Source organism: Bombyx mori, chromosome 7 (assembly GCF_030269925.1).
Source record: "Bombyx mori chromosome 7, ASM3026992v2".
NCBI classification, from domain to species: domain Eukaryota; kingdom Metazoa; phylum Arthropoda; class Insecta; order Lepidoptera; family Bombycidae; genus Bombyx; species Bombyx mori.
Genome location: NC_085113.1, coordinates 168,569 through 195,336, shown reverse-complemented (window position 1 = coordinate 195,336; position 26,768 = coordinate 168,569). Strand labels below are relative to the sequence as shown.

At 38.1% G+C, this 26,768-nt stretch overlaps 4 protein-coding genes across 9 annotated transcripts in view; 3 read left to right on the top strand and 1 right to left on the bottom strand.

The window, feature by feature from the left end:
* LOC101737493 (prostaglandin E2 receptor EP2 subtype) overlaps positions 1–6,988 on the top strand; it is a 63,871-nt gene extending 56,883 nt beyond the window's left edge. For 3 of the 4 annotated variants that reach the window (XM_038012023.2, XM_062669294.1, XM_062669293.1), the window contains exons 6-7: positions 616–804; positions 3,648–6,988. In XM_038012023.2, coding sequence (XP_037867951.1) covers positions 616–804; positions 3,648–3,818 — 360 coding nt within the window. In that variant the 3' untranslated portion in view covers positions 3,819–6,988. Of the gene's footprint in view, positions 1–615; positions 805–1,073; positions 1,184–3,647 lie in introns of all 4 variants that reach the window. The other variant, XM_062669295.1, reaches the window with a different exon arrangement.
* A 3,640-nt stretch (positions 6,989–10,628) lies between these two features.
* LOC101737636 (arfaptin-2) lies at positions 10,629–14,878 on the top strand. Its single transcript, XM_038012096.2, has 7 exons — positions 10,629–10,794; positions 11,224–11,354; positions 11,611–11,775; positions 11,902–12,070; positions 12,172–12,324; positions 12,601–12,784; positions 13,104–14,878. Exons 1-7 carry the CDS (start codon positions 10,784–10,786, stop codon positions 13,338–13,340), a joined length of 1,050 nt encoding a protein of 349 aa, XP_037868024.2. The 5' UTR covers positions 10,629–10,783; the 3' UTR covers positions 13,341–14,878.
* Positions 14,879–15,784: 906 nt separating this feature from the next.
* LOC101737352 (diphthamide biosynthesis protein 3) lies at positions 15,785–17,431 on the bottom strand. The gene is made up of 3 exons (XM_004927407.5): positions 16,895–17,431; positions 16,152–16,226; positions 15,785–15,989 (listed from the first exon to the last, which is right to left on the bottom strand). Exons 1-3 carry the CDS (start codon positions 17,000–17,002, stop codon positions 15,921–15,923), a joined length of 252 nt encoding a protein of 83 aa, XP_004927464.1. The 5' UTR covers positions 17,003–17,431; the 3' UTR covers positions 15,785–15,920.
* A 1,475-nt stretch (positions 17,432–18,906) lies between these two features.
* LOC101737204 (EH domain-containing protein 3) overlaps positions 18,907–26,768 on the top strand; it is a 30,043-nt gene continuing 22,181 nt past the window's right edge. For all 3 annotated transcript variants that reach the window (XM_004927406.5, XM_012691440.4, XM_062669292.1), the window contains exon 1: positions 18,907–20,379. In XM_004927406.5, the coding sequence (XP_004927463.1) occupies positions 19,155–20,379 (1,225 nt within the window). In that variant the 5' untranslated portion in view covers positions 18,907–19,154. The remainder of the gene's footprint in view (positions 20,380–26,768) is intronic.

Here is a 26,768-nt window from a genome sequence, read left to right as displayed (position 1 = left end):
CCCTTGTAGACAAACGAGCACACGGCCCACCTGATGGTGAGTGGTCACCGTCGCCCATGGTCTTCAGCAATGCCAGGGGCAGATCCAAGCTGCTGCCTACCTAAAAGTCTGAGTATGTCGGAGTTGAACTTAACCGAGGCAGACGGGGGGTAAAAATCTCACCTCCCTACCCTACACGCCTAACAAGCGGTCGCCGGCGCTACTAGCTTCTCTTGGTTGGCGAGCTACTCCAAGTCAGCAAAGGCACCGCCATCTCGTACCACTTCGCTGGGTCGGAAAGTGCAGTTATCCATCACTGACTTACTATTTTTCAAAACGCGTGTAAGTAGGTATTACGAGGTATTTTTTTGTCTCGCTCATTGATTCCTAAATTGCCACAGAGAGTACCAAAATACTAAGGAGGCCAGGATTCAGGAGAGATTTTTATCCCAATCCCGGCCTCTACAGCGACGCCTTCGTGCGGAAAGACAAGGACACTGTCCTTAAATGCCCCGTCATCTGCTGATGCCGCTACCTGAAGATGATGCTCTCGTAAAAATCGAGCATGACCTGCTATGATCCGTCGCGATACGCCATAGGTACCTATTTGTTGCATAAAGTGGAGCATGGTTCCAGGTGACTTCGGCTCTGTACTTGTCGCTGGGCCCGCCCGCGTGGCCGCGGCTGGGTCTGCTAGGCGATCTGTCCGATGTCCTGATGCTGCTCAACTACGTGCTCAATCCCATATTGTACGTGCTCATGAGGCAACGTCGAAGAGTATCTCCCTCCACTCTGTGTCACAGCATCGCGCATTGTTTTAAGAGGGTTCGTATTTTGCCTATTTTAACAAAAAAAATCTCTTTAACCAAATGTATTATTTGTATTAATCTTATAGTTACAATCTTCTCCTTGAATTAGTTATTTCATAAATTATTAAACTAACAAATAGAATACAATCGATTACTTGGTGTCGTTCATCGATATTAGTCAGCGGGGTTTCTCACGAATTTCTTAATCTTTTGTCACGTGTTTTATTTCTGAAATATGGCATCATCTCACATAATCCTATCATATACCTATCGTGAAATCACTAGGTACCATCAAAAATAACAGATGAAGGCATGTGGCTGCAGTCTATGGACCCTGTCGGTACAGCTAAAGAATTGTCTTCTTACACCCCTCGAAATTTAACCATATGAAATAGGTAATCAATCACTTGAAATTCCTGCATGTTTTGTTGCATGATAAATGTGTGTTAAGCTTGTCGGCTTCATCACTCTAAGACACCGGTAGTCCAGCCGACAAACATAAATACCAATAGTAAAATTCATTCAAAAGTTCGCCACAATTTCCCTTGGATAAATAATTACTGTCACTGGACACGGCGTGGTTCTGTCCTGTTTGAAATTACTTTCACTTTAAATTGTTTATTTCATTTCACTAACTTTATGTAATGACAATCGCGATGAACATATCAGGCAGGCCCTTGTTACCTAATTGAACTAGGATTAATGAAACATTAGTTGAGCTCCAGTTCAGAACTAACTACAATACAATCAACGGTCCAGTCTACAGCACTATACAACAACAGTCTATTTCCTGCCTGAGATTGCAATTCGCTGTATGAGATCTAAACAGTATCATCATTTCCTAACATTACTGTTAGAATTAGACAAAATGTACCTGATAATAAATCTTGGATGAGCAAGTTTTTTGCTTATCATTACTAGCTATCATTACTAGCTTTTACAATAAGTTGAAACCTATGAAGTTTGTATATTTTTCATCAATATGGCCCCGATGTAATTACCAGTAATTATGGAATAAGAGTATTGTCGTGGTGACAATGAATGCTGCACAAACGACTGACAACATTAGAGACGTGTACGGAGTGAGCACTACGAACGAACGCGCGACTCGTTATTGGTTTGCTCGCTTCTGATCTGGAAGGATCCTGCATCATGGAAATTTTGATCTAAAAATGAACTCTATGATCATCCGAAAAATAAAGTTAACAACAACGAATTAAAGGCAACCGTGGAAGTTCCCTGCGAGATAAAATCAAAAAATGAGGAGTTTCGCTGGAAAACCATGGTAACCGACATAGCCCAAAGGATTGCGACATTGAGGTGGCAGTGGGCTCATTGCTCGTAGAACGGATGTCCGTTGTGGCCAGAAAGTACTTGAGCAGTGACCCCATACTGGAACGTACGTAGCGTGGGTACTGACGATCTATCGAGGTGATCTGCTGGATGCAGGCAGCGCAGGACCGGTCTTTGTGGCGAGGCTTGGGGCAGGCCTATGTCCAGCAGTGGACGTCTCTGGGCTGATAAGAAAGTGGAAGTTAACGGTACTCAATCTACCGCTGAGGTAGCAGCAGCTTTCAGTGTTAGTGCCAAAATCATTTGGTCCATATGCGACAAACTCGCACGGTATGTACGGAAATTTGACTAGTGTGTGCCGTATGAACTGAGCGATTTCCAGCGTAACGAACACGTTAAGCTATGCCTTGCGTTGCTTAACATGAAGGTATTTAAGAACCACATTGTCACTTGCAATAAAAAAAAATATTTTTATTAAGCAGTAATCATGTCGGTTAAACCCTGGTTCAACACCTAGCCAATGCCCCAAACCAAAACTTATCCCTAAAAAATCATAGTCACTGTTTAGTAGGCTAGTGCCAATTCATTGCAACTTCTTACGAAATGGCACCAGCGTTACTGCAGACGGGTACTGCCAGGAACTAGACACAATCATGGTGAAGCCCTTGGATAATGGCTTGTATCCGCTACTCCTATACGACAACGTTCGGCCTCACACCTCAAACTTCTCCTTTTTTTCATAGTATAAACAAAATTTTGGGAGGGAATAAATTCAATACCTGAGAAGCAGTACAAAAGACTTTTGAAGAGTTTGTTGGCTCCCGAACACTTAACCTCTTCAAAAAGGCCATTAAAAAACTACCACTGCGCTGGTAGAGATGCATCAATACCACGGGTGCATATTTTGATTGATAGAAATAAATATATATTTATAAAAAGATATTTTAATTTTGGGTATATAGTCATCTACAACGTATTTGCCACCCACCTTGAGATATGAGTTCTAAGGACTCAGTATAGTTACAACGGCTACTCCGCCCTTCAAACCGAAACGCATGACTTCTCCACGGCAGAAATAGGTAGGATGGTGGTAGCTAATCGTTCGGAGCCTTTTTGCAAATTAAATTTTTTGCAAGTTTGATATTTAATAAATGATGTGATTCCTTCGCCGTCGAAGTCAATCGTGAGCATAAATATGTTTAATATGTATTTCATTAGAAAAATTAGTACCTGCCTCGGAATTTAAATACGGAAGCGACGCGACATTGGCGTCCACGGAGCTATGCCAGCCGCGATGTGGTTGGCCGGTAGTTCCGACTGGTATAGGTTTTGATCACTACCTTAAATATACGTGAACCGTGAAATGATGTACCTATCTTGCTATCTGTTTCTTTTCTCAATTTTATTAGTATTTTTATAAAAATAAAAATGATATATCATTAGACACATGCCGATGTCACTACACTCAGAGCATTCTGTTTAGCACTAATCACTAATAATTGCACATTTTAGACAACAGGCCTTTTTAAAATGTAATGTCCTGAACTTTTCCTTTCTCTTATTCAGAGTCACAAGAGATCAACAGAGTCAGTGTCGATGAAAACATCGTGTTGCCCACAAGAGACGGTGATGGTGAGCGACAGTTCTGGCGCGGAGATGCGACCTCTGCGCGGGCACGCTGACAACACCGCGCCCCTGCTCACACCCACACCTCACATCATCAAACTAGAAGACTAGACGACCAGACCACCCAAAGAACAAATCATCTGACCTAAGCAACGATTACCTGTACATCTAGAAACTCTTATCATATCGACGCTTGAAAGGCAAACGTGACTAAGCGACAATAACTGCTTTATTTATTTATTCCATTCAATACAAAGTCAGGCTTACAGTTTGCACCAAAACGCCTGACTCGTTAACACAAAAAACATGATTAAAATTATTAAGTACTAACATAATATTATATATTACTAGCTGACCCGGCAAACGTTGTGTTGCCTTAAATAAGATTTCTAGGGAAATTGTACTGTAGAAAAAAAAAAACATAATACCTCATTATAAACAAAAAAAATATATCCAAAAAATAAAAAAAATAAAAAAATGTTTGGGGTGGACAACCCTTTTCACTTAGGGGTATGAAAAATAGATAGTAGCCGATTCTCAGACCTACTGAACATACTATTGATACACAAATAAAACCAAAAAAACATAGCTGAAAAATGTATAGTATTGTATAGCTCTCAAATATATTACGTGTATAATCTATGATGTATAGTGAGTAAGTAAGACAGGAGACCGGCTTCGTCTTCATCCTGGCGACACCTGGCGGGGATAGCTGATCGATTGATAGTTGATCAGTAGTCGACCGGCGAGGGCGGGAGATCAAATTGAATTTAAAAAACATAAATTAAAGGAACTTGAAATTATAAACTCTGAATAAGAATTTATCGTACTACAATTATAATATTTGATTGCCATCTTGCAACCTTATTGCGGATCAGTGCATAGAATAAAAAAAATATTAATCGGGATGGAAAAATAGGGGTTGATCGTATAAGAGTGAAAATTGAGATTAATATGATTTTTTTTATTTTAAGTCATGACAAAACAAAATAAAAAATTTGCCAAAAAAAATTAAGTTTATAATTAACAAATAAAAAATAGGGGTTGATCGTAGAGGGGTGAAAATTTCAGAGTAATATGATTTTTTTTATTCTACGTCATGACAAAATAAAAACAACATTCTCGCAAAAAAATTTAAAGTTTTTAATTAGCAAATAAAAAATAAGGGTTGATCGTAGAGGGGTGAAAATTTAGGGTTGTATGTATTTTTGTATGTTGTATCATAAAAAAATAGAAATTAAATATTTTGTCTAAAAATTAAAAAAAAAATTTAGGGGTGGACTACCCCTAACATTTAGGGGGATGAAAAATAGATGTTGGCCGATTCTCATAGATACCGGATAAGCACAAAAAATTTCATCAAAATCGGTCAAGCCGTTTCGGAGGAGTATGGCAACGAAAACTGTGACACGAGAATTTTATATATTAGTAAATTATAACAGAATATAAATTATAAAAAATTATTATATTATATATACAAAGCGTTACCAAAGCCACAAAGATCCGGCTCGTACAAACTCTTGTTTTTCCCATATTCCTATACGCTGTGGAGACGTGGACTTTGCGGCAGGTCGAGAGAAAGAAGAATGATGCTCTGGAGATGTGGTGCTGGAGACGAATGCTTGGTATTTCATGGACCGAACTTCGCACCAATATCTCCATTCTTCGAGAACTCGGCATTAAGCAGCGTCTTTTGGCGCTCGTGCATGGACGCATACTATCATTTTTTGGACATGTCTCCCGGCGAGGAAATGACTCCATAGAGCGCCTTGTCGTTCAGGGCAAAGTAGAAGGCACCAGACCGCGTGGAAGGGTGCCCATGCGATGGACCGACCAGATCAAGTCGGCAGTTGGCGGCTGTTTGCATGAGTGTACCGGGCTCACCACAAACCGGGAGGAGTAGCGATTGCTCGTGAGGCGCATAACATCTGCCCACAACAATGATGCTGGATGACGACCACGACCGCTCTGACAAGAGTGATACGACATACGAATACGAATTATAATATTATGCTAAAAATAACAAAATATACCCCAACTATCGGCAAATACGTCAGCATCCTGGATTTCAGACAGAAATTCGTTTAACAACGCAATTGCCCTGGCCGTTGGAAAATTCCTAGCTCTATATCTCTTTATACATAAATGATATTCGATGCGCAAAAAAAATATATTTCTAGGTCTATTAAAATCATTTCAATCCTACAGCTAGGCTCGTTAAAATAGATTTTTTTTCAGGTATTTCAACTTTAAATTAGTCTACTGTAAAGTTCACGCATTGTCGCTTAGTAACGTTTGCCTTTCAAGCGTCGATATATATATTAGGAATTTAATACAATTAGGTGATGTATAAGACTTAATTTCGTAAACTTAATTTGGTATTACATAGATACTAAGTCAAAAACGGATACATACTCCCACCCCAATTTACTAGGGGAATATTTTTTGAACACTTCAAAAATTAACTTGCGACCATATTCTGCAATATGTTGTAAAGTAATCTCCCCGCCGAGTTGTGGTGTACGGCGCCATTACATCCGTCACTCGGATTTCATTTTAAAATTATCTTTTTCCCATCAGACATGTCTTAGTAAGTACTCCATCGCTTCATGAATCTTTGAGTCATTAATGAATTTAATGCTAGCGATGAAATTGATAGCGTTAAGTTTCAAGATTGAGTGTTCAAAAAATTGTTTCATGTTTTCACAAAGAACTGGATTTTTATTGGTATTTATAACATTTGTAAATAGACCAACCTCACAATATTTTATATGTAAATAAATGCAAAAAGTTCCCGCCTAATTCATTAAATTTACAGTTTAAGCATAGTCCACTTTTAATCAACAGAACTACCAAAGACAAATAAACAATGTAGGAAATTATATCTCTACAACGTTATCTTTATATATTCACTCGGTATTCTACCAGAAGAGTGCGTATATAATTGAACTCTAATGTAATTTTATTCTGAAATTGCATGTAACGTATTTATATTGAATACAAAATTAAATGTAAATAAATTATAAGCTAAGAAAATAATGATAATTAAAAATGTTATATAGATTATGAAACCCAATGTTCGTAGGTATTAATTAGTAGTAAGTATTAATTTGATTATCATAATTACATACATATGTATGTATATATATGTTATAACTATCAGTTTGAGCTACTGTTAAAATCATCAACTTATAGCTATCTGAAAGTTATGTGTTTTATGAATAACTGTAATCTATTTATAAATAAGAAACAAAAATAAACCTTTCTCAAATGTATCAAAATCGACTTTCTTTTAATTTTTTGGTTTGGTAACATTGTTTTTAGTAAGAACTGCAGAGTTATAGAAAACAAAGGCATCAGCTCGCTGAGTTTCTCGCCGGATCTTCTCAACGGGTCGCGATTCCGATTCATTCGTGAAGCAGCTTATCTTGAGTTGTTAGGTCTCCTTCGGAGGCGCTCGGGCAGTTGTTAGCAAATCCTACCCCTCCTGGCTGAGCCTTTGCTCGCCCACCTGTCCTGGTGAAACTGGAAAGGCCTCCGGGAGAACGTAACATTTACAAAATGAATCATCAGGAATGAGTGACTGCGTTCAAATTTAGATCACTGAGCAAACAATAGTACTCATATAGGTACCGATTATCAAAAACTTCAATACCTTGGAAAAGTGGCCGCGACTGCTTGTTCATTGTACCTATCTTTAGTTTGTCCCTGCGAAATTGACTACCTTGTAGGTAATAAAAAGTTTTGCAGTACATTATGATTTTATTTACTTATTACTGAACACTGACCTAAGCTATACCTAATAAGGTTTTGAAATTAATTTGTGACGCGTCAAGAAATATTTGTGAAGTGTCCGAAAAGTGGCGTCAGGTCTAGAGTCGTGGCGGTCTCTAACATGATATACAAGTAACATTACAAATAACTACGCAATGTAACAACACAGGACGGCAGCTGCCACCACCTGTCTTCGCCATAAAATATAGTTTATGAAATATAAGCAAGCATGAACAAACTATCTTTATTTTTTATTTAAACATAGCAAATGTCCAATTACTTGTAAGTTTGGTGGACGAGCTTACCACCCACCTGGCGTAGAGGTTACAGCTGTCCATAGACATCATAACGTGAAGGTCGACCCATCTTGGAACGTAAGGTCGAACACTTTATTGTATAGTAGGCATAACGACTGTCCCACCCTTCGAAACTGGAGCTCTATACTGCTTTGCTAGAACTAGAAATGGACAAGGTTGAAGAAATGGACAAGATTACTTACTAGAAATGGACAAGATTGTAGTGTATCCCATGCCGGCTTATAATTGCCCTACCACCGTGATGCGTCTGTTGGCGATCGCAAACGGTAATACAAATAAGCCGTTGTGGCCTGAACGATAAGACACCCAGTGCAGTGAGCCGGTGTTCGAATCCCGGAGGCCCTATTTTCCTAATGAAATAATTACTCAACTCCTGTTTACGAATGGCTTCGACGATAAAGAAATTAAAATAAAATAAAAAGCTGCGTAACCCACACAAATAAAATTTTGCGTAATTAACAGTATATAAAATTGAGACCTAGACCAAAAATCTCAGAAACCCAAAGTGGGCAGCATCATTCACGCTGTGATGTTTATTAGCTCCGGTGGCTATTTAACGCCATGTGGTCCATGAGCTCGATCACACTTTAACAAATAAAAAATATCGGCGAGAAACTTATCGGACTACCGCTATTGAGCAAATGACGCACCCAACACTGCGGGAATTTTACGGGTTGATTGAACTGGGCTTTGTCTGGCTGCTGCAAGAATTATTGTAAAACTAGGAGCGTCCGACGGCACCGAAAGTAGGTCAGGAAGAGGCATCCAAATTACAGAAAAAAAAGGCCGAAGACAACACCACGCAATCAGACGTAATGAGTATTGTACGAGTAAGTTAGTTTCGGACCTAGGTATTGTAGGTATTTAGTACATTTCGGAAACTATTTCGTTTATTCGAATACTGAGTCTATTGACTATCTCGAAAACAAAGGCAGCAACAGCATCAACAGATCATCAGCTTAAGGGCCTCATCATTCTCTTTTACCAGAATGGTTTCTCCTGCGCTGTCTGCATCCAGGTCATTCTTGCCACTTCCAACAGGTCGCCGATCACTCTTATGGGTGCCGCACGGTGCGTCTTCCAGTGTGCAGACACAGCTCGAGAACTTTTTGTCCCCAGCCGGTGTCTCCTCTACGAACAATGTGCCCAGTCCAATGCCACTTCGACTTAGCAATTCTTCGAGTTATGTCGTTCACCGTGATTCTCCTACGAATACCGTCATTTCTGATTCTATTGGCTGGCAACTGCTCAAAAATTATCGTCTTCAAATAAGCGGTGTTGCGCAGCTTCCCGAACGCTGTCTCGAGTAGGATTCGACGCATGACGATCATTATTGAAACGTGACTGACACAACTGGACAGCTTACACAAAGTAAACTTACCTACTCGTTAAAAAACTTCCACGCCTTTTTTACTTGGGCTTCAGAGTATGATCTCAGGGTCAGAATAGAGTTAGAGCTGATTAAAATATACTTCACAACTTCTTAGCCAATCGGGACGGTTTTGAAGTTTGAGCTGAGACCGCTTAGATGTTTTGAGTTTTGGTATTATTGCATTGAGCGTAGACATCATCAACTAGGGTCTTTCCAGTTTGATATTCTAATTCGATTTCACTCTTACCGATCCGAAGATCACCGATGTCTGCAAAGCCGAATGATTACAGATACATCATTGAACATCTGCGTTTTTGTGGAAAAAATTAAGTTTTTAGTCATTTTTGGTTCACCATCAGGGTTTATCCAGGTGAACATCCCGCAATCGCATTTTCTGAAGAAGGAATTCATCATTTAATTATAATGTTAAGGGTCGTTTCTCATGAATGTCTTGTCATTAAAAATAATATACGTATGCTTGGTCTTGCGTAATAGGTAATTTAATACCACAGATTCACATATACTTATATTGTTTGTTTTATAAATCGCCGGGTGAACGAGCTTACTATCTCGTCGGCTCTCGGCTATCGGCTATCGGAAGCGGAACCTACAGACATCAGCAACTTAAATGCTGCCACTCACCTTGGAACAGTGACAATATGTTCTATGTACATTTAATACATTTGCTGCCTGACCCTGCGAGCTGGAACGAAATACTCCTTCGGGCTGAAAATTAGTAGAGTACTTAATGAGTTAGTAGGTAGTGCTAGCCCCATGCGGACTCATAAGACTTTCTACGAGTAATTACGCAAACCATATGGGTATTTTGCCGATTTGATTTTTACTACATGACGCTATTTTCTCCACCGTGGAACTCTATCTTGAACAGGCCAACAGCCTAGTCCAAGCGCTAAATAAAAGTATACCGAGCGCCTTATCGTTTAGCGCACGACGTCATCAAAACGACCAACGGTTGTGTATTCATAATTTATAGTTAAATGACTAGGTGTTTCGTTAAAGTTTATGGAAATTATAGTAGTCTGTGCTCCCAAATTATGAACGAGAACGCCAAATGAGAAAGCCAGAAAATAAGTTATATGAATTATCTTATTAGTTTAGTTCTTCTATAGGATAATTTGTACATATATGAATGGTAGCTTACTATTTATCATCTGTGTAAAGTTTGGTAAAACAAAATAAAATCACAAGCACATGAGTTATCGCGCTCCAGCTTATTAAATTCCAAGTCCATTCCCATCTTTTTACTGTCATCTCATTTCATTAAATTTCATCTCTTAATCAATTTCTAATAAATCAACTTCTGTCACTCCGGCCTAAAGTTTATTATTATATAGCATGTACCTAGTGTGTTGTAATGAAATATAATTGATTAAAAGAATAGAATCCAGGCTAGGTATTCAGTAAAAAAACTTATATCACAGCTGTCAAAACGAAGTCTTAGTTGTCAAACTCAAATGTTAACATAGCGTCGATCGTTGAAGTATTCCAAAGTAGTTGAAAATGAATAGTTCGTTTTTGAATGAATTATAATTAAATAATTGTAATTTCTGTTAATTCTTATTTACTTGTAGTAAAAGCTGTAAATATACAAGATGTCCAAATGGTGAGTGCAAAGTTGTGACTCATATAAATTGACATTGTGCTATAGTTACGCATTCGATACATTTACGACCCATTCGCGTCAATTTGCCGGCATCAGATCCAGCAATTGATTTAATTGTGATTGGCACAGCTTTTTTAATTGGTTCAAAACTGAAACAATGAAATGGTGTAAAGGTCATTTAACCAGTAAACTTACGTGTACACTGATCGCACTAGTAATCTCAATAAAGATGTTTAAAAAACTAAACGGTATAAATTGCGTTTGAGTAAGTAAAGACGACGAATAAAAAAATCAAAAGACATACGTTAGTTTCTAACTGCGTTCAAATAACCAGTAATAATATTCGTACAGCAATAAGTTTTTATAACTACTAAAAAATAAGTCAAAATTTAAAAGATTAATTAAAATACATTTATTTATTACAAACAGGCAATCAGAACGCAGTATCCATGAAATGCTGAAGGACACTCCTCCAATAAGGGAGTCCAGTGACTCCATCACATCTGGAACAGAACCCAAGTTTCCTACTTCAAGATCTATGCCTTTTCCACCTGCATATGGTAAAAAGTTGATTATTTCTCTTCACCAGCATAGGAGTAACCAATTTTTGTTGCTTTCACTATTTTGCTTTACTATTTATAGTATATTTCTGGATGAGACTACAGGCTACCTTGAGAGGGGATCAACTATCAATCAAATTGTTTATAGATTGCGAAAATAAGTAAGCTGTAATCTTATAAAAAAGCTGTTTGTAGCTTTAACATAAACACATTCTAATCTTTTGTCTAATGAGATAAAATTGCATTTGGTTTTCAGTACCACCAGAAGTGTCACATAATGGTTCTGCAGGCACAAGTACACTACTCCGAACTGGATCAACCAAGCTGGAGTCCATACGTAATTGGGGAGTCTCCACCTACAAGTGTACCAAACAATTGTTGTATGAGAAACTTGGAAAAAGTTCAAGAACTGTTGATACAGGTATACCTACAAATGCACATACATTTAAGATATAAAATATGTGTTACTATGAAATATAAATTATACCAAAACATTTGAAATTTGTTGATTGCTGGTAGAAGTGATAGACCCTTGTGTTTTGGACAGAGCTGGAGGCCCAGATTGAGATGGTCCGTGAAACGCAACGCAAGTACAGTGCAGTTCTACGTTTGAGCTCATCTCTGGCAGGGCAGCTTGCTCTCGCCTTTGACACTCAACGTGCGCTGGGTGAAGCATTTGCTGACCTCGCACAGAAATCACCGGAACTGCAGAACCAGTAAGTTCTCTAATTAATTGCTCAGTCTCTGGTAACCACTTAACAGTAATTGGGCTGTGAACAGGCAAAAACAAGATACTTAAAATTATAATTATTTTCAGATTTCTCTACAATGCAGATACTCAACGTTCATTGACCCGCAACGGTGAAGTATTGCTGGCTGCATTACATTTCTTCAATAATTCCTTGAACACTCTCACCAATAAAACTATTGAGGATACATTATTGACAATAAGACAGTATGAATCGGCAAGGTAAGCAATTAAATATTCAATACTTTTAAACCAATCAATAGCTATATTTAGCATATATTAATAAAACTCGAGTGTTGATAGTCAATCAAGGCTAAGGTACAGTCATAGTAGGTTAGGTGGCCGCGGCGAAGAGTGATTCTAGCGCCACTCACCGGCGTGAGTGGGGTCACGAACTGCAACACTCGCCACTCACTGCGAGAGAGTGTTCATTATAGATGTGATAGTTCAAGAATACTGTTCTCGTGTGTGAGTAATGTGAGATGATGTGTCCGCCAGGGTGGAGTACGACGCGTACCGCAGCGAGCTGGAGGCGGCGGGGGGCGGTGCGGGGGGTGCGGGGGGCGGCGGCGCGGGGGCGCCGGGCGGCGCGGGGGAGGCGGCCGTGCGCGCGCACCGCCAGCTGTACGAGCGGCTGCGCTCCGACTGTGCCGTCAAGCTGCAGCTGCTGCACGACAACAGGGTGAGCGCCACCGTCGCTGTGCCTCTGTGGAATCGCACGCCCGTCTACGAAACTACTACCTTTTAGAATATACGATTTAATCTGAGTTTTGATGTCTGAAATTTCTTCACGTCAGTAACGGAGACTATCGCACTCTGCTACAGGGAGCAGTTTCATTAACAATCACCCACATTAAAATACAGAGTGTGCTCTCAAACCAATTATTAATTTCTCTAGATTGAGCGTTATTTAAATGACTTTAATTTACTTTTAAATTTAGTGTTACGAGTGCTTGTAAGGACGTTAAGTGGAAATATTGAATTTTAGCTTTGCCTCGCAGGTGAAAGTAATGAACAAGCAGCTGCTGCTGTTCCACAACGCCGTGTCCGCGTACTTCAGCGGGAACAACGTTGCGCTGGAGGCGGCCGTGCGGCACTTCAACATCCGCGCGCCCGCCGCGCCCCCGCCCGGCCCCCCGCCTGGCCCCCTGGCGCGCGCCGCTCCCCCGCCCGGCCCCCTGGCGCCTGCCGCGCCCCCTCCGCTCGGCCCCCCGCACCCCCCCGACCACGCCGCATAGCTCCTGCCACTGTATTAGTATCCCGCACCTCAATAACACTTTACTGATGGTGAAAGTGCTTCAACCTGAAAACACCTATATTGGATTTCGACATGTTGCAAGATGACCAATTCAAGAGCCACATGACTCAGCATGGATAACGCTGCGGTGCCTATCTCTATTCTCACAGTCTCACACGGCTCTTATTGAACTAGGACTGAAGACAAAAAAATCACCAGAAAAAGCTTTGGTTTGAATAAGCATTGGTCTCTTCCTGAAGTTGTTCAAATATTCTTTCAAGATAACCAGATTATTAGTTTTAAGAAAAAAAATCTTCATTTTACATTGCATTATTTCATACTTTTATTTATACTCTATTCGTGAATTCTTATTTATAAAAAAATTAACTTATTTAATGTATTACGTATAACTACTATTTAGTACCAATTCGTTTTCATCCAAATTGAAGTACGTTGAAGCTTCCAACAATAAGCAAACGCTAAATGCCTTACGTAGTAATAATTAGCTCAATAATTATCCTTCCATTAATCGCTTATAGCTTTGACTTTGACAATTCATTAATAAATGGACTAATGATATCCTCTGACTCCACACTTGCAGGTTTTATTGATTATCTCTGTATAAATACAGTGTGCTTCGTATATGGATACCAACTATTTAAACGTAGCTTCATTACGTCCTCACATACAACATCTAAAACTGTGACTCCATAAATATACAGGATTTTTCGTCCAATAAAAAATCATGATTGATCTAAATTGTTATTCATTTTATGTAAAGTAGTGCTTCTTAAAATAGATAGATATAGTAAAAAAGTTCATGAAAAAGTGGATTATAAATAGGATTGGATGTAAGAACGGACGTCGGCGGCAAGAGCGCAGGGTGGTTTCCGAAAAACGCACTACCTAAATAGGAAAGTCGCAAAGCAAAATTTTTTTGCTGCTGTGTGCAGAAGTTGAAATGTGAGATTGATGATCATTTACTGGGGAGTGTTGGAAGTGTTTGTTATTTGCATCATTATTTTGCTGTTATACTGCAATAAAATGAAACTAGCTGACAACTTTACTGTTGGTAATTTAAAAGTAAATTTTATTTTGCATTGAGTTCGTTACCCTACTTTTATCCATAAAGATAAAGGTAAAATATAAAAACTACTGCAAAAACTAAAAACATAAATATGGAAAAAAATATAGTCTAGCATCACTGAGCCATGAAAATAAATGCTTTTATAACATAAAAATTCAGTATTAAATTATGAAATTATAGGTCTTATTTATGATGTCTATGCCTAAAATTTTAAGAGATCAAAAGCTGTGTTAATATTTATTGTTTGTTGGTTTTGTAATAAAATGTATGAATTTATAATTAGAAGAAAGAATGTAAGTACATAGCTAGTCAAACATTTAGTTTAATGTATTCTATTATCTTGAATAATATATAATTTTAGAATGAATATTGTACACTAATTTTAATGATAAGTCCCACTATGTGTTTCTCATATTTTTTATTGAGTATAAAATAGACCATTTGCATTTAAATAGTAATTTTATTTAATTTGTGCAGTTATTTAAAATTGTTCTCTTGGCACCTCTTGTTCCACTTGCAGTTGCTGCAAAGCAATGCTGTTTGTTTGTTAAATTTCTTAAAATTTTGAATAAAAGAGCAAAAAAGATACACTGCTAGTAGTAGACATGTGCTTTTGCTGTTAAATGGAATAAGAACTAATGGGTGAGAAGATAATATAATGTCAACTCACAGATTTACTTTACATAATTTGATGATCACGGATCGTTTGGAACCTCTGGGTCTGCGGAGGGATTTCGGTTCCCTCTGTATTTTGTACCGTATGTTCCATGGGGAGTGCTGTGAGGAGTTGTTCGAGATGATACCGGCATCTCGTTGTTACCATCGCACCGCCCGCCACCGGAGTAGAGTTCATCCATACTACCTGGAGCCACTGCGGTCATCCACAGTGCGTTTCCAGAGATCTTTTTTGCCACGTACCATCCGGCTATGGAATGAGCTCCCCTCCACGGTGTTTCCCGAGCGCTATAACATGTCCTTCTTCAAACGAGGCTTGTGGAGAGTATTAAGGGGCTTGGCTCTGCCCCTGGCATTACTGAAGTCCATGGGCAACGGTAACCACTCACCATCAGGTGGGCCGTATGCTCGTCTGCCTACAAGAGCAATAAAAATAAAAAATTTGACCTGGGTCATTTACAATTGAATGTTATTCCTCACTTTTTATAATAACTTAAACCACTCCAAAGCTCATTGACACAAGGGACAATGATCAAAGGGGTCTGTATGATGATTTAGTAGGGATTCTGATTCACTACAATGTAAATGATGCTGTCAAATGATCTCTAAAGAATGTGTGATGTATTAAAATAAAAAGCTTAAAATTTATAATCATCATAATCATAATAAAAAAAAATACAAGATTAACAATCTAACTTTATTAAAATATTTTTGATCACAGATAATGTTAATTGCATCCTAGAACTCTGCTCCTGATGCAGACAACTCATCCTGCTGAGTCTGTTGTAGGCTCATTTACCAAAATTTGGTATTTTCTTTTTATACCTTAACAGTTTCTTTGTCAGTATCATCTCTTACTATTTCTTCATACTCTGCTTTGAATTTTTCCTAGTAAAAACAAAAGGCAAATGTTATTGGCTAGTAAATGCAGACCATGCTTCCCTAATACTGAATACTTTCGTATGTATTGTTTTGTAATTTGTATTGGTTGAAATTTTCATAACTTTTATAATAATAAATTTAAATTATAGAATTTCGTATTTTGCTTACCAGATCATAAATAACTTTGACAACGAGAGAACAGCTTGGGCATGTCGCTACTTCTTCTCCCGCCATTAATTCCTCCTGTTTTTTCAATACAACAATTATTGTTAATAAACTGATAATATTGTAAATAATATTTGTTGGATCATTGATTTTTGTTCTGTGATTAAGTATGTTTTTTTTTATTGTTTAGATGGATGGACAAGCTCACGGCCCCCTGATGTTAAGTGGTTAAAGGAGCACATAGACACCTACAACGTAAATGCCGTCACCCTCCTAGAGATATGAGTTCCAAGGTCTCAGTATGGTTACAACAACTGCCCCACCCTTCAAACCAAAACGCATTACTGCTTCACGGCAAAAATAGGCAGGGTGGTGGTACTACCCGTGCGGACTCACAAGAAGTCCTACCACCAGTAATTATTATTGTCGCAAATTATTGTAATTTGCGGGTTTGGTTTTTATTACACGATGTTATTCCTTCACCGTGGAAGTTAATCGTGAACATTTGTTAAGTACGTATTCATTAGGTAAAATAGTACCCGCCTGCGGGATTCGAACACCGATGCATCGCAAGATACAATACACCAGACGCCTTATCCTTTAGGCTACGACAACTTCTGAAGAAAAATTAAAAATCTTATCAGAAGAATTAAAGATTCGAAATGTGAAATACAAGTAGTATAAAACCAATGGAAACTATTTCTTTGAGAATATCTTTCATGATAAAAATTAAATAAAGTATTCACCTTGCTTATTTGAAATCTGTCACCGCATGGACATGGGTAATAGTACATTTCATCTTCTTCGTCATAATCAAAATCTTCTATTTCTATCTCGTCGTGGAATATAGTCATTCTGGTGTTAATAAAAACGAAATTAAAATAATTTCAGATTCCAGCAAATTCAATTCTGTACCGACCACATGCATCATGCATGTTTCGCCACTGTGTTTGGCAGATTTTGACGTTGACGTTTATTGATAGTAGTAGAGTTGGGACGGCGGAATTTGCATTGGCGCTATGACGTAGAAAAGCTACATAATATCTCAGATATGCAGATAAACATCACGATCGTTGCATTAAGTGAGGATGAGATGACCTTCATACTGAAGCGAATAGAAGCTGTAAGTGCCAAGCTTGACCTGAAAATCCACCATTCTAAAACGGAACTAATGGTTATAGATATAGCTTCTTCCACAAACCACGGCCCACAGATATGAAAAGGTAAGCCATTTTGTGTATTTTAGAATCTACCAAAGGTCGGAATGGCAAATTTTGTGATGACCAACCTAGAAATAATATGAAAAAATCAAAGAATGTGACCAAGATTTGGCTAGTTCAAAATGTGGTGCTGTAGAATGATGAAACGCATTGGACTGCCATGAATACCGATTAACCAACACTCCAAGAGCTCCATGATTTACTGAGATCGAGCACTTAGCTTTTGAGGACATAGTATGCAGTTTCTAAGGCACAATCTGAAAAAGCTTCTCTTTCTTGGCCAAGTGGAGGGAAAAGAGCCAAAGGCAAGACACTAAAGATTTACTTACGCGTGGTAGTGATCCTCAGTTATGAGAGAACGATGAAGAAGAAGTTGTAGATCAGGGGTGAGGCGTATTTATCGGAACAGTCAAACGGAACAGGTTTGTCTATGAAAAAACTTGGAACTGTTGCCTATAGTCCGAAACAATTGTTCCAACTATTCCATAATATTCCATATGTTATGTTGTTCCATTCCACAGTAAACAGTCAGAAACGAAACAGTTTGGAACAAGGTATTTTCCTTTTTCACGTACAGAAATAGAAAAATATAGCATATACATCTTTTTCCCAAACAGTTTGTAACATGCTCTTTTCTCCTTTCACTTACTATAATAGAAAAAGATAGCAATAACCTTAACATGCATGCACGTTTTGGCAAAAGTAGTTTTAAATATCATTAATATTAACAAATCAAGTTGTCAGTCCTAAGCCTGAGAAAGCATGAAGGATTAATTTCATTTCAAAAAATGTATTAAACCATTTCATATGTTACTGTTCCTTTATGTGGAACATATTCCATTTAAAACATTATTAAACATGGTTTTTTTTCCTACCTAAGCTGAGAGCCTTGAGAGACTATATCAGCGTAACCTTAACTAGTAGGTGAGCTCACGGGGCTTAAACCTGACGAGTTAAACATGTGGCAATACAACAGGCTGTTATATTGGAACAGGCTGCTATTTTGGAACAGGCTACTAGAACTGTTCTTTCACTGGAATAGGAATAGATAGAACAGGTCTCTAATTTCTCCTGTTACAAACTATCCCTGTAGTAGATTTATTTTTCCAATTTAGGTAAAACTATCATACCATACATCTTTTGCAAAATCTGTTTGAAAATGTTAAGGGGCGAAATGAAATGAAATTTAGGATATTAATCAATTGGGATGGAATGAATCAAATGAAATATCATATCAGTAAAATAGTGTAGATAATAAAACAATACATTAAATTTCGCTCCTTGCGTTCCCACCAAAAAGTCCTAATTGCGTATTTAAAAACTATAAAAATAATAGATAAAAAAAAAACTATATAACAAAGAAATATACTGTATTTTTGTGTTTGTGTTATAGTTACAGATTCAACTAAATTACATTTTATATTAAGTACATTCAGTGGCTTCTTGTTGAAATTTGTTTTGTGTCATTTTGATTAAAGATTTCTATTGTAATTAACAAACGTACACATTAATATAGGCAACACTACATATCACGTCACTCGGCACGTTTGGCCTAAAGGTCTGGATACTAGGCCATAAACTCCAAAAAAAAAACACTCGGCACGTCATACGTCATTTGACGTTTCATTTTCATATCAAATCATTTTTGTAAAGGCTAATATGATGGTGGTGGTCTTTTAAGTCTCTGCGGATTTGTAATAAATCTAATACAAAAGTGGTGCAGTGAGTGTATCAGTGCCTCGTGTCTTTTCAGTTTTTTTTAAAAGGACATCAAAACACGTTCATTATGTTTAGTTGGCTTAAGAAAGAAGGTGAAAAAGCGGAAAATATTGAAAATGTCGTGGAAGGGCTCAAGAGGATTTACAAAACTAAACTGTTGCCTCTTGAGCTGCACTACCAGTTCCACGATTTCCATTCGCCGCAGCTCGAAGATCCAGATTTCGATGCCAAACCCATGATACTTCTCGTGGGACAGTACTCCACCGGTAAAACGACATTTATCAGGTATTTGCTAGAGAGAGATTTTCCGGGCATCCGTATTGGTCCAGAGCCGACTACAGATAGATTTATAGCCGTTATGTTCGACGAAAAAGAGGGCGTAATTCCGGGTAATGCGTTAGTAGTAGATCCGAAAAAACAGTTTCGACCATTGAGTAAATTTGGTAACGCCTTCCTGAACCGATTCCAGTGTTCAACTGTCACGTCGGACGTACTACGCGGGATCTCTATCGTTGACACACCCGGTATCCTATCTGGAGAGAAACAGCGTGTAGATCGCGGGTATGACTTTACTGGAGTATTGGAATGGTTTGCTGAGCGTGTTGACCGAATCATACTTTTGTTCGATGCTCACAAACTTGATATATCAGATGAATTTAGGCGCAGTATAGAGGCATTGAGAGGACATGATGATAAGATCCGAATTGTGCTCAACAAAGCTGATATGATAGATCATCAGCAGTTGATGCGTGTTTATGGAGCTCTGATGTGGTCACTGGGAAAAGTTTTACAAACTCCTGAGGTTGCTAGAGTGTACATTGGCTCATTTTGGGATGAGCCTCTCCGGTACGATGTTAATCGTCGACTTTTTGAAGATGAAGAACAAGATTTATTTAAAGACATGCAGTCTTTGCCAAGGAATGCTGCCCTGCGTAAACTAAACGACCTTATTAAAAGAGCACGACTTGCTAAGGTTCATGCATACATAGTCAATGAGTTAAGGAAAGAGATGCCTTCAATGTTTGGTAAAGATTCAAAAAAGAAAGATCTAATCAAGAATCTTGGTCAGGTTTATGATAAAATACAAAGAGAGCAGCAAATATCACCGGGAGACTTTCCAGATATTAAAAAAATGCAAGAGACCCTGGCCAATCATGACTTCACCAAGTTTCACCCCTTGAAACCCAAGTTGCTAGAAGTAGTGGACCACATGCTGGCAACGGACATTGCACGGCTCATGGATATGATTCCACAGGAGGACATCAACATTGTCAGTGAACCTCTGATAAAGGGTGAGTTGATTGCACTTTTAGTTGTAGCACTCATTATTTTTCATATAATGCAAAGCTCAATTGATATCATAAATTTGTACAGAAGAATGTTTTTTTTTGGGTTTAAAGTTCTTACAAATGAGTTCAAAGTCTTAATTCAGAATGTATGACTACTTAGCTTTAGAAGTATCCAGGGCTCTACCTCAGCATGCTTTGAATATCCCAATCCCAGTAAAGGTGGGAATAGTGCATTTTAAGTTAAGACAAAACTATCAGGGCAACTGATGTACTACCAAAAGAAATAAATGTTACTAGTCTTCAAAGAAAGAATCGTTCAGCAGATAATTTGTACCATTTAAATTTTTTGTAAAAAGATTTTTGTGCTGTTTCACTTTGACTACAATTTACCTTAAGTGTTTTCAATGAATTTAATTTTCATTTTATAATCACAATTTTTAAAACAAATAAAATTTGAACAGTCCTGGTGTACTTATAGTAATGTTATATTAATCAGCAGATGGTATATGAGACAGTATCTCTTCAAGCCACTTCCAAAACAACCCCATCAAGTCTCCCATATTTTCTCTATTCTTTTTAAAAGTTAATAAGATTATACTTCCTACTAGGCTATTTCTAAGCACCTCATCAGCCACAAGTATGCTTTTATCACGAGATATTGACCCAAATAATCAGTGTTTATCATTGTGATAAGGAAAACTGGCTAGCTGATATATAAGCTATAGCAGTACTGTAACTGTGGCATTGTAACTGTCTGTGTTATTACTTATACATTCTATAATTACCTATGACCTCATCAAGGTTGTGGTCTACTACTAATAACAACTTTGTTATTGCTTTAACAAATTGTTATTATATACTAACCATTCCATGTATGGATCAAAAATAATTATTATTTGTGGCCTAATAAGTAAGACTGTAAACTCTTATAGAGTGGCCTATGACTGTAGTTCATATTTGACAGGCACGTGCCAATTTCTCTTCAAAATAAGTAGCTACTTGTTCACATATTATCCATATTTAGCATAATAACACCAGGTAGACCTCAACTATGTAAAGCAATAAAAAGTCATTTAGTTCAATATAATTGAGATTTGACTGTTTGACTGGTTTGACCATTAATATTAGCGAGGGGTGAAAAGCTATTTGTTTTAAGCGATACTTTTTCAACTTTACAGGAGAGCCATTTAAAGTTTAAAATTTGGAAAAAATATCGTAACAAAAAAACTTCTTGGGCTATTTAAATGGAGTAAATTGAATTGAACTGTTTTTTTATTTTTTTTTATTTTTATTGCTTAGATGAGTGGACTGTTGAACTGTTGATGCAAATATCAAATAAAACATACCTTTAATTACAAAGATAAACGTCACGTATTAAGTGAAATGCTGCTTAAACCAAATACCTTAAACCCCTCGTTATATATTTCATTAATTTACACATGACAAACTTTCATGGCTCTCTCACTCCAAGGTTTGAGGAAGCATGCCAAAAGTTAGGCTTCGTGTATCTATGGACATGTCTCAAAAACAATAGATAGATATCGCGATTGTTTGTACGTAATGTGAACTATCTGTCGACAATTACGGCTCGGCACGAGAACTGTGGCTGGCACGGACCACCGTGAGTGCGACGGTCACGTTTGGCTGTTCAGCCAAGTTAATAAAAAAAGCACGCGTTGCGGCAGATCGAGCGAAAGTGTGGCCGAAGCGTTTTTTCATTTGCAGACACGTTCCGACTGTCGGTCGCAGTTAAAACTAACCGAGACTTGATTCAGTGCACGCGGCCTGCATCGTTCTAGAAGCTTCACGAAACTAGACGTTTCTAAACGATGCTCGATATTTCAAAGTCTCGTGATTTAAATAACGGTTACGAAATCTAAAATCTAAATCAATTAGATTTTAATAAAAGTAATTGTGTACTACATTTGCTGCGACGATCGTTACATGTTTGATCAACACACTACTGCTAAAGCCATTTGCTCGCCACCTGTTGTTCGTTGGTGCGAAGATAAAAACCTTCCCTGGAATACCAGCAACAGCTTTAAAACTACATTTTCTTCAAAATACTTAAACAAAGAATACGGGAGTTCATTTATCAACAAGCTGTTAGCGAACACACGGCTTTGGTTTTTTACTAAACTAGCTGTGCCGGCGACTACGTTGACTCACTAGTCGCTTGGATATCGATTTTTAACCGTCTGATGGAAGAGGGAAATTATCTTAGAACTTTTTTTTGCTGCTTAGATTGGTGCACGAGCTCACAGCCCGCCTGGTTTTAAGTGGTTACTGGACCCACCTTGAGATATAGGTTCTAAGGTCTCAGTATTGTTACAACGGCTGCCCCACCGTCAAACCGAAACGCATTACTGCTTCACGGCAGAAATAGGCAGGGTGGTGGTACCTACCCGCGCGAACTCACATGGGGTCCTACCACCAGTAATTACGCAAATTATAATTTTGCGGGTTTGATTTTTATTACACGATGTTATTCCTTCACCGTGAAAGTCGATTGTGAACATTTGCTAAGTACATTTTCATTAGAAAAATTGGTACCCGCCTGCGGGATTCGAACACCGGTGCATCCCTAGATACGAATACACCGAACATCTTGTCCTTTAGGCCACGACGACGTATGTAGGTCTAGTTCTTTGGGTGCCTTTACCGCTAAACCTTATGACAGAACTAGACATTTCTATCATTAGATTCGTCTAAGTGTTGCGAGTGGTATAAATTATCCACAAAAGAAACTAATAATAATCTAAAAAGGGAAATAAAGTACTTAAGGACACAACCAATACGACTGCATGTTACTCGAATTAAGTACCACTTTTAGGAAATGCAGACGGACTTACAACGAAATACAAAATATTTGAGTAGAATCGAAACTTTACAACATTGTGATGATTGGATTAGGAGTTTTATTTAAACGGCTGTTAAGAAAAGGTAAAAATAATAATTGGTTGAAATTTATTCAATAACTGTGGCGCCGCGCCGCGCCGTGCGGACATGGCGACGACACGAGCCAGATCTCTTTTTTTTTACTATCGTATACAGATTACATGTTATTATATTTTTACTGCGCTAGGAATACGCCCATTGATTTTTAAAACAATAAAGTAAGAACAATAACAATACCAACATAATATGATGTGGCAGTAATAGTACTTAATTGTCATGAGTCCTCAACCAACATGTCGGTTATTCCTACACCAGAAAATATCTCAAACGAACTCTTGTGTAAACTAATCACAACCAGTTTGAAACGATTCCGGTAGAAAGGAATTCTAGTTAAAACTTACTTATTTATACCACCCTATTTAAAGAATTATTTTAGTCTTTTCATGAAAGAGTTTTGTCTTAAGACATCGTAGACGTGACTTGGAGCTGAACTCATAACTAATTTAAACTATTTACAATTCTCATTGTTTTAAATTATGTAAACATACTGTTATTCTTTATAAGTTATTGTCTATTTTGTACGAGATAGTAAATGAGCTCATGGCCTACGTAGTGCCGAGTGGATACCGAAGCCCTTACCGTGTCACGGTGAATGTCATCGAGTCTGAGAACTAGACAGATTTAACAGATTGGCAGATGAGTCGTTGACGTCGTTTTATTGGTGGTAGGACCTCTTGTGAGTCCGCGCGGGCAGGTACCACCGCCCTGCGTATTTCTGCCGTGAAGCAGTAATGCGTTTCGGTTTGAAGGGTGGGGCAGCCGTTGTAACTATACTGAGAATATCTCAAGGTGGGCAATCAAGCAATAAAATCAATGCAAAATGAAGCAATAAATAAAAATAAAAAAATAAATAAAAATAAATACTACCAGGTGTATCTGCAGCACCACGGGTGGACTAATGAAATAGATTTTTAAATGAAAAAGTTTCGAATTATTTATGCCTAACTTTCCGTTTCATTTCTTGAAAATATTATGAGTGGAAACCGACCGCGTGAGTAAGTGCTTAGTGGCCGCGGCCACGTGGCGCCCCTCAACCCGACCGACATTGTTCGTGAATTATTAATTACCTTTTAAATGTACAGTGGTAATCGTTTGTACGAATTGTAATTGTTTCACCGTCTGCGAATGGTTTCAAAAGGAATTTTTAACTTTATTTGTTATGAACACCGCGTCTTAAGGCGGACTTAACTCTGGTAAAGGCTTAACACAAGAATGCCGCAAAGTCGGCTGCTGATGCGCCCCAGTTTATGTCGTAAATTCGTTACGTGTAATTTGCTGCTCGCTGTAATTTATTGAGGAAGTAAAAACGTTTACTTTGGATTAGGTACGCATGCCGATACACCCCTATGCAAGTGATCGCCTGATAATACGACACACGAGCTAACAAAAACATTCAAAAATTTACTGTCTTAATTTAACTCAACGAATATTTTCATTACGTGGGCTGATGACTCGCGAGCTGATAGTCTGGATCACCATTACTAGCTCGCTAAACTATCGTTGTGGACAATAATACATACTTCCAAAATTCCGTACCAAAGATTTTTAACAAAAACTCTGACACTGGAGGGGGTTCGAACCCGACAAACTAGCGAAGACCATTGGCCACTAGAACAATGAATTAGCAAATTTTATCATCATGAGGAGCATCTACATTGCACATCGATTCCAACCGTGCTTAGAGCAAGGAGCGAGTTCATATAAAATTTATGATAAAGGCACAAACGTCCCGTCATGAGCATGTTTTTTTTTTATATTCCTTACATGGGTGGACGAGCTCACAGCCCACCTGGTGTTAAGTGGTTACTGGAGCCCATAGACATCCACAACGTAAATGCGCCACCCACCTTGAGATATAAGTTCTAAGATATCAATTGTGCAGTAAGAGTATTACTGTTTACATATCATTGAAACTGCCGGACGGTTTTGCCAACGGCATATCCTTCCGAAATACCCACAAATAAGTTTCCGGTAAAAAAAACACGCAGCGAACTAAACGAACGATCATAATATGTGTTAGTTAGTATCTTGCACTATCGCTACAGTTTGGACTTAAAATGCGTCATATCGCGGAAATGTTATATTATGAATAAACCACAGAAATACATCGGTTAGATGCAGAATAAGTACTTTGGCTGTTTACAGTAGAACAGTACAACTTCGATTTTCACATATTTTATATGAAGTAACAATACTTATTTCGGTGCTCAAGCAAGCGCCGTGATCTTGATGACTGAAGTAGAGACTGCGAGTAGGATGTTAACAGCGGACAAATATATCTAGGTACATCCTTTTCGGTTCGTTTATCAGTCTTCCTAGATAAGATATACACAGATCGCTGCGAAAGTTTCAAACAATTCGTAAAATTCTGAACGTATTTTAGCTGATAACAGCAGTACAACAATAGGAAGAATGCCGCACCAAACCGTAAGATATCAAAGTGTATGATGACGTCATTATCTATACATCGCAAGTGTGACTATAAAAAATACAGATCTGCGCCTCCAATGCAATCAATAACAAATGCGAAAAAAATTAGTTCCATTATCTATGGTATTCGATCACGTGAATTAGCAACGAGGCAAGATCTAATTGAATTGTCGACACACTAGTTGATAACATGATAACGCGTTTAGCGAAGCGTACGATACGATTCGCTGATAGCCGCACCTGTAGCGTCGCCTCCACTCTATCCGATTCATTGTTCTAATCTAATACATTGATTTGTTTTTATAAAATTTAAGCTAATGAGTAATTAAAATGTATTCATGTAAGAATTTGTAAAATATTTTACCCGGCTATGAAAAGTTATACTGTGATTTCTTCAGTTGATGCTCTGTGCCTGTTTCCTCATAGCTCTCATGGTGGAATATGGAAAAATAATGTGTCATTCGATGTGATCCGGTTCTTGCGTGTCCACGACTGATAATGTTCCAATAAATCTTGTACATGTAAATATTTTGCCGCGTTCTAGAAATATTTCTTAACCCTATGACTGCCATATAGGTCACCGGTGCCCTACGCGACGCAGTGAAGTAATTATGTCGATTTCTGTTACTAAGCGTCTGGATAGCCTAACTTTACCTTCTTTGGTTTCAATGTATGTTTTAGTCTTTTATGTCTCTTAGAAATAGATTAATTCCCAATGTCTTCGGATTCGTCTTTCCCAGAGTCTACTAGATATTCCGGTGCCTTGGTAAGAAAATTAAAGAGAGAAATCGACATAATTACTTGAGTGCGCCGCGTAGGGCACCGGTGACCTACATGGCAGTCAACCTGTTAAGATGTAGCTTTAATTTTCGCAAAATGTATATTCTGGTTGAAATGAAATTTTCGAGGCGGTAAAGTGATAGAGTTATAAGTGGTCGTGGCCTAAAGGATAAAACGTCTGGTGCATTCGTATCGCGCGATGCACCGGTGTTCGAATCCCGCAG

What these genes read in the sequence shown, in the direction of transcription:
- LOC101737636 (XM_038012096.2), top strand. An exon ending in GCCTTTTCCACCTGCATATG is followed by an intron (nt 11,355 to 11,610) that starts GTAAAAAGTTGA and finishes TTTGGTTTTCAG; the next exon opens with TACCACCAGAAGTGTCACAT. An exon ending in AGACAGTATGAATCGGCAAG is followed by an intron (nt 12,325 to 12,600) that starts GTAAGCAATTAA and finishes TGTGTCCGCCAG; the next exon opens with GGTGGAGTACGACGCGTACC.
- LOC101737352 (XM_004927407.5), bottom strand. Translation starts at nt 17,002, where the DNA reads ATGACTATATTCCACGACGAGATAGAAATAGAAGATTTTGATTATGAC. An exon ending in ACAGATTTCAAATAAGCAAG is followed by an intron (nt 16,227 to 16,894) that starts GTGAATACTTTA and finishes TTGAAAAAACAG; the next exon opens with GAGGAATTAATGGCGGGAGA. An exon ending in TCAAAGTTATTTATGATCTG is followed by an intron (nt 15,990 to 16,151) that starts GTAAGCAAAATA and finishes TGTTTTTACTAG; the next exon opens with GAAAAATTCAAAGCAGAGTA.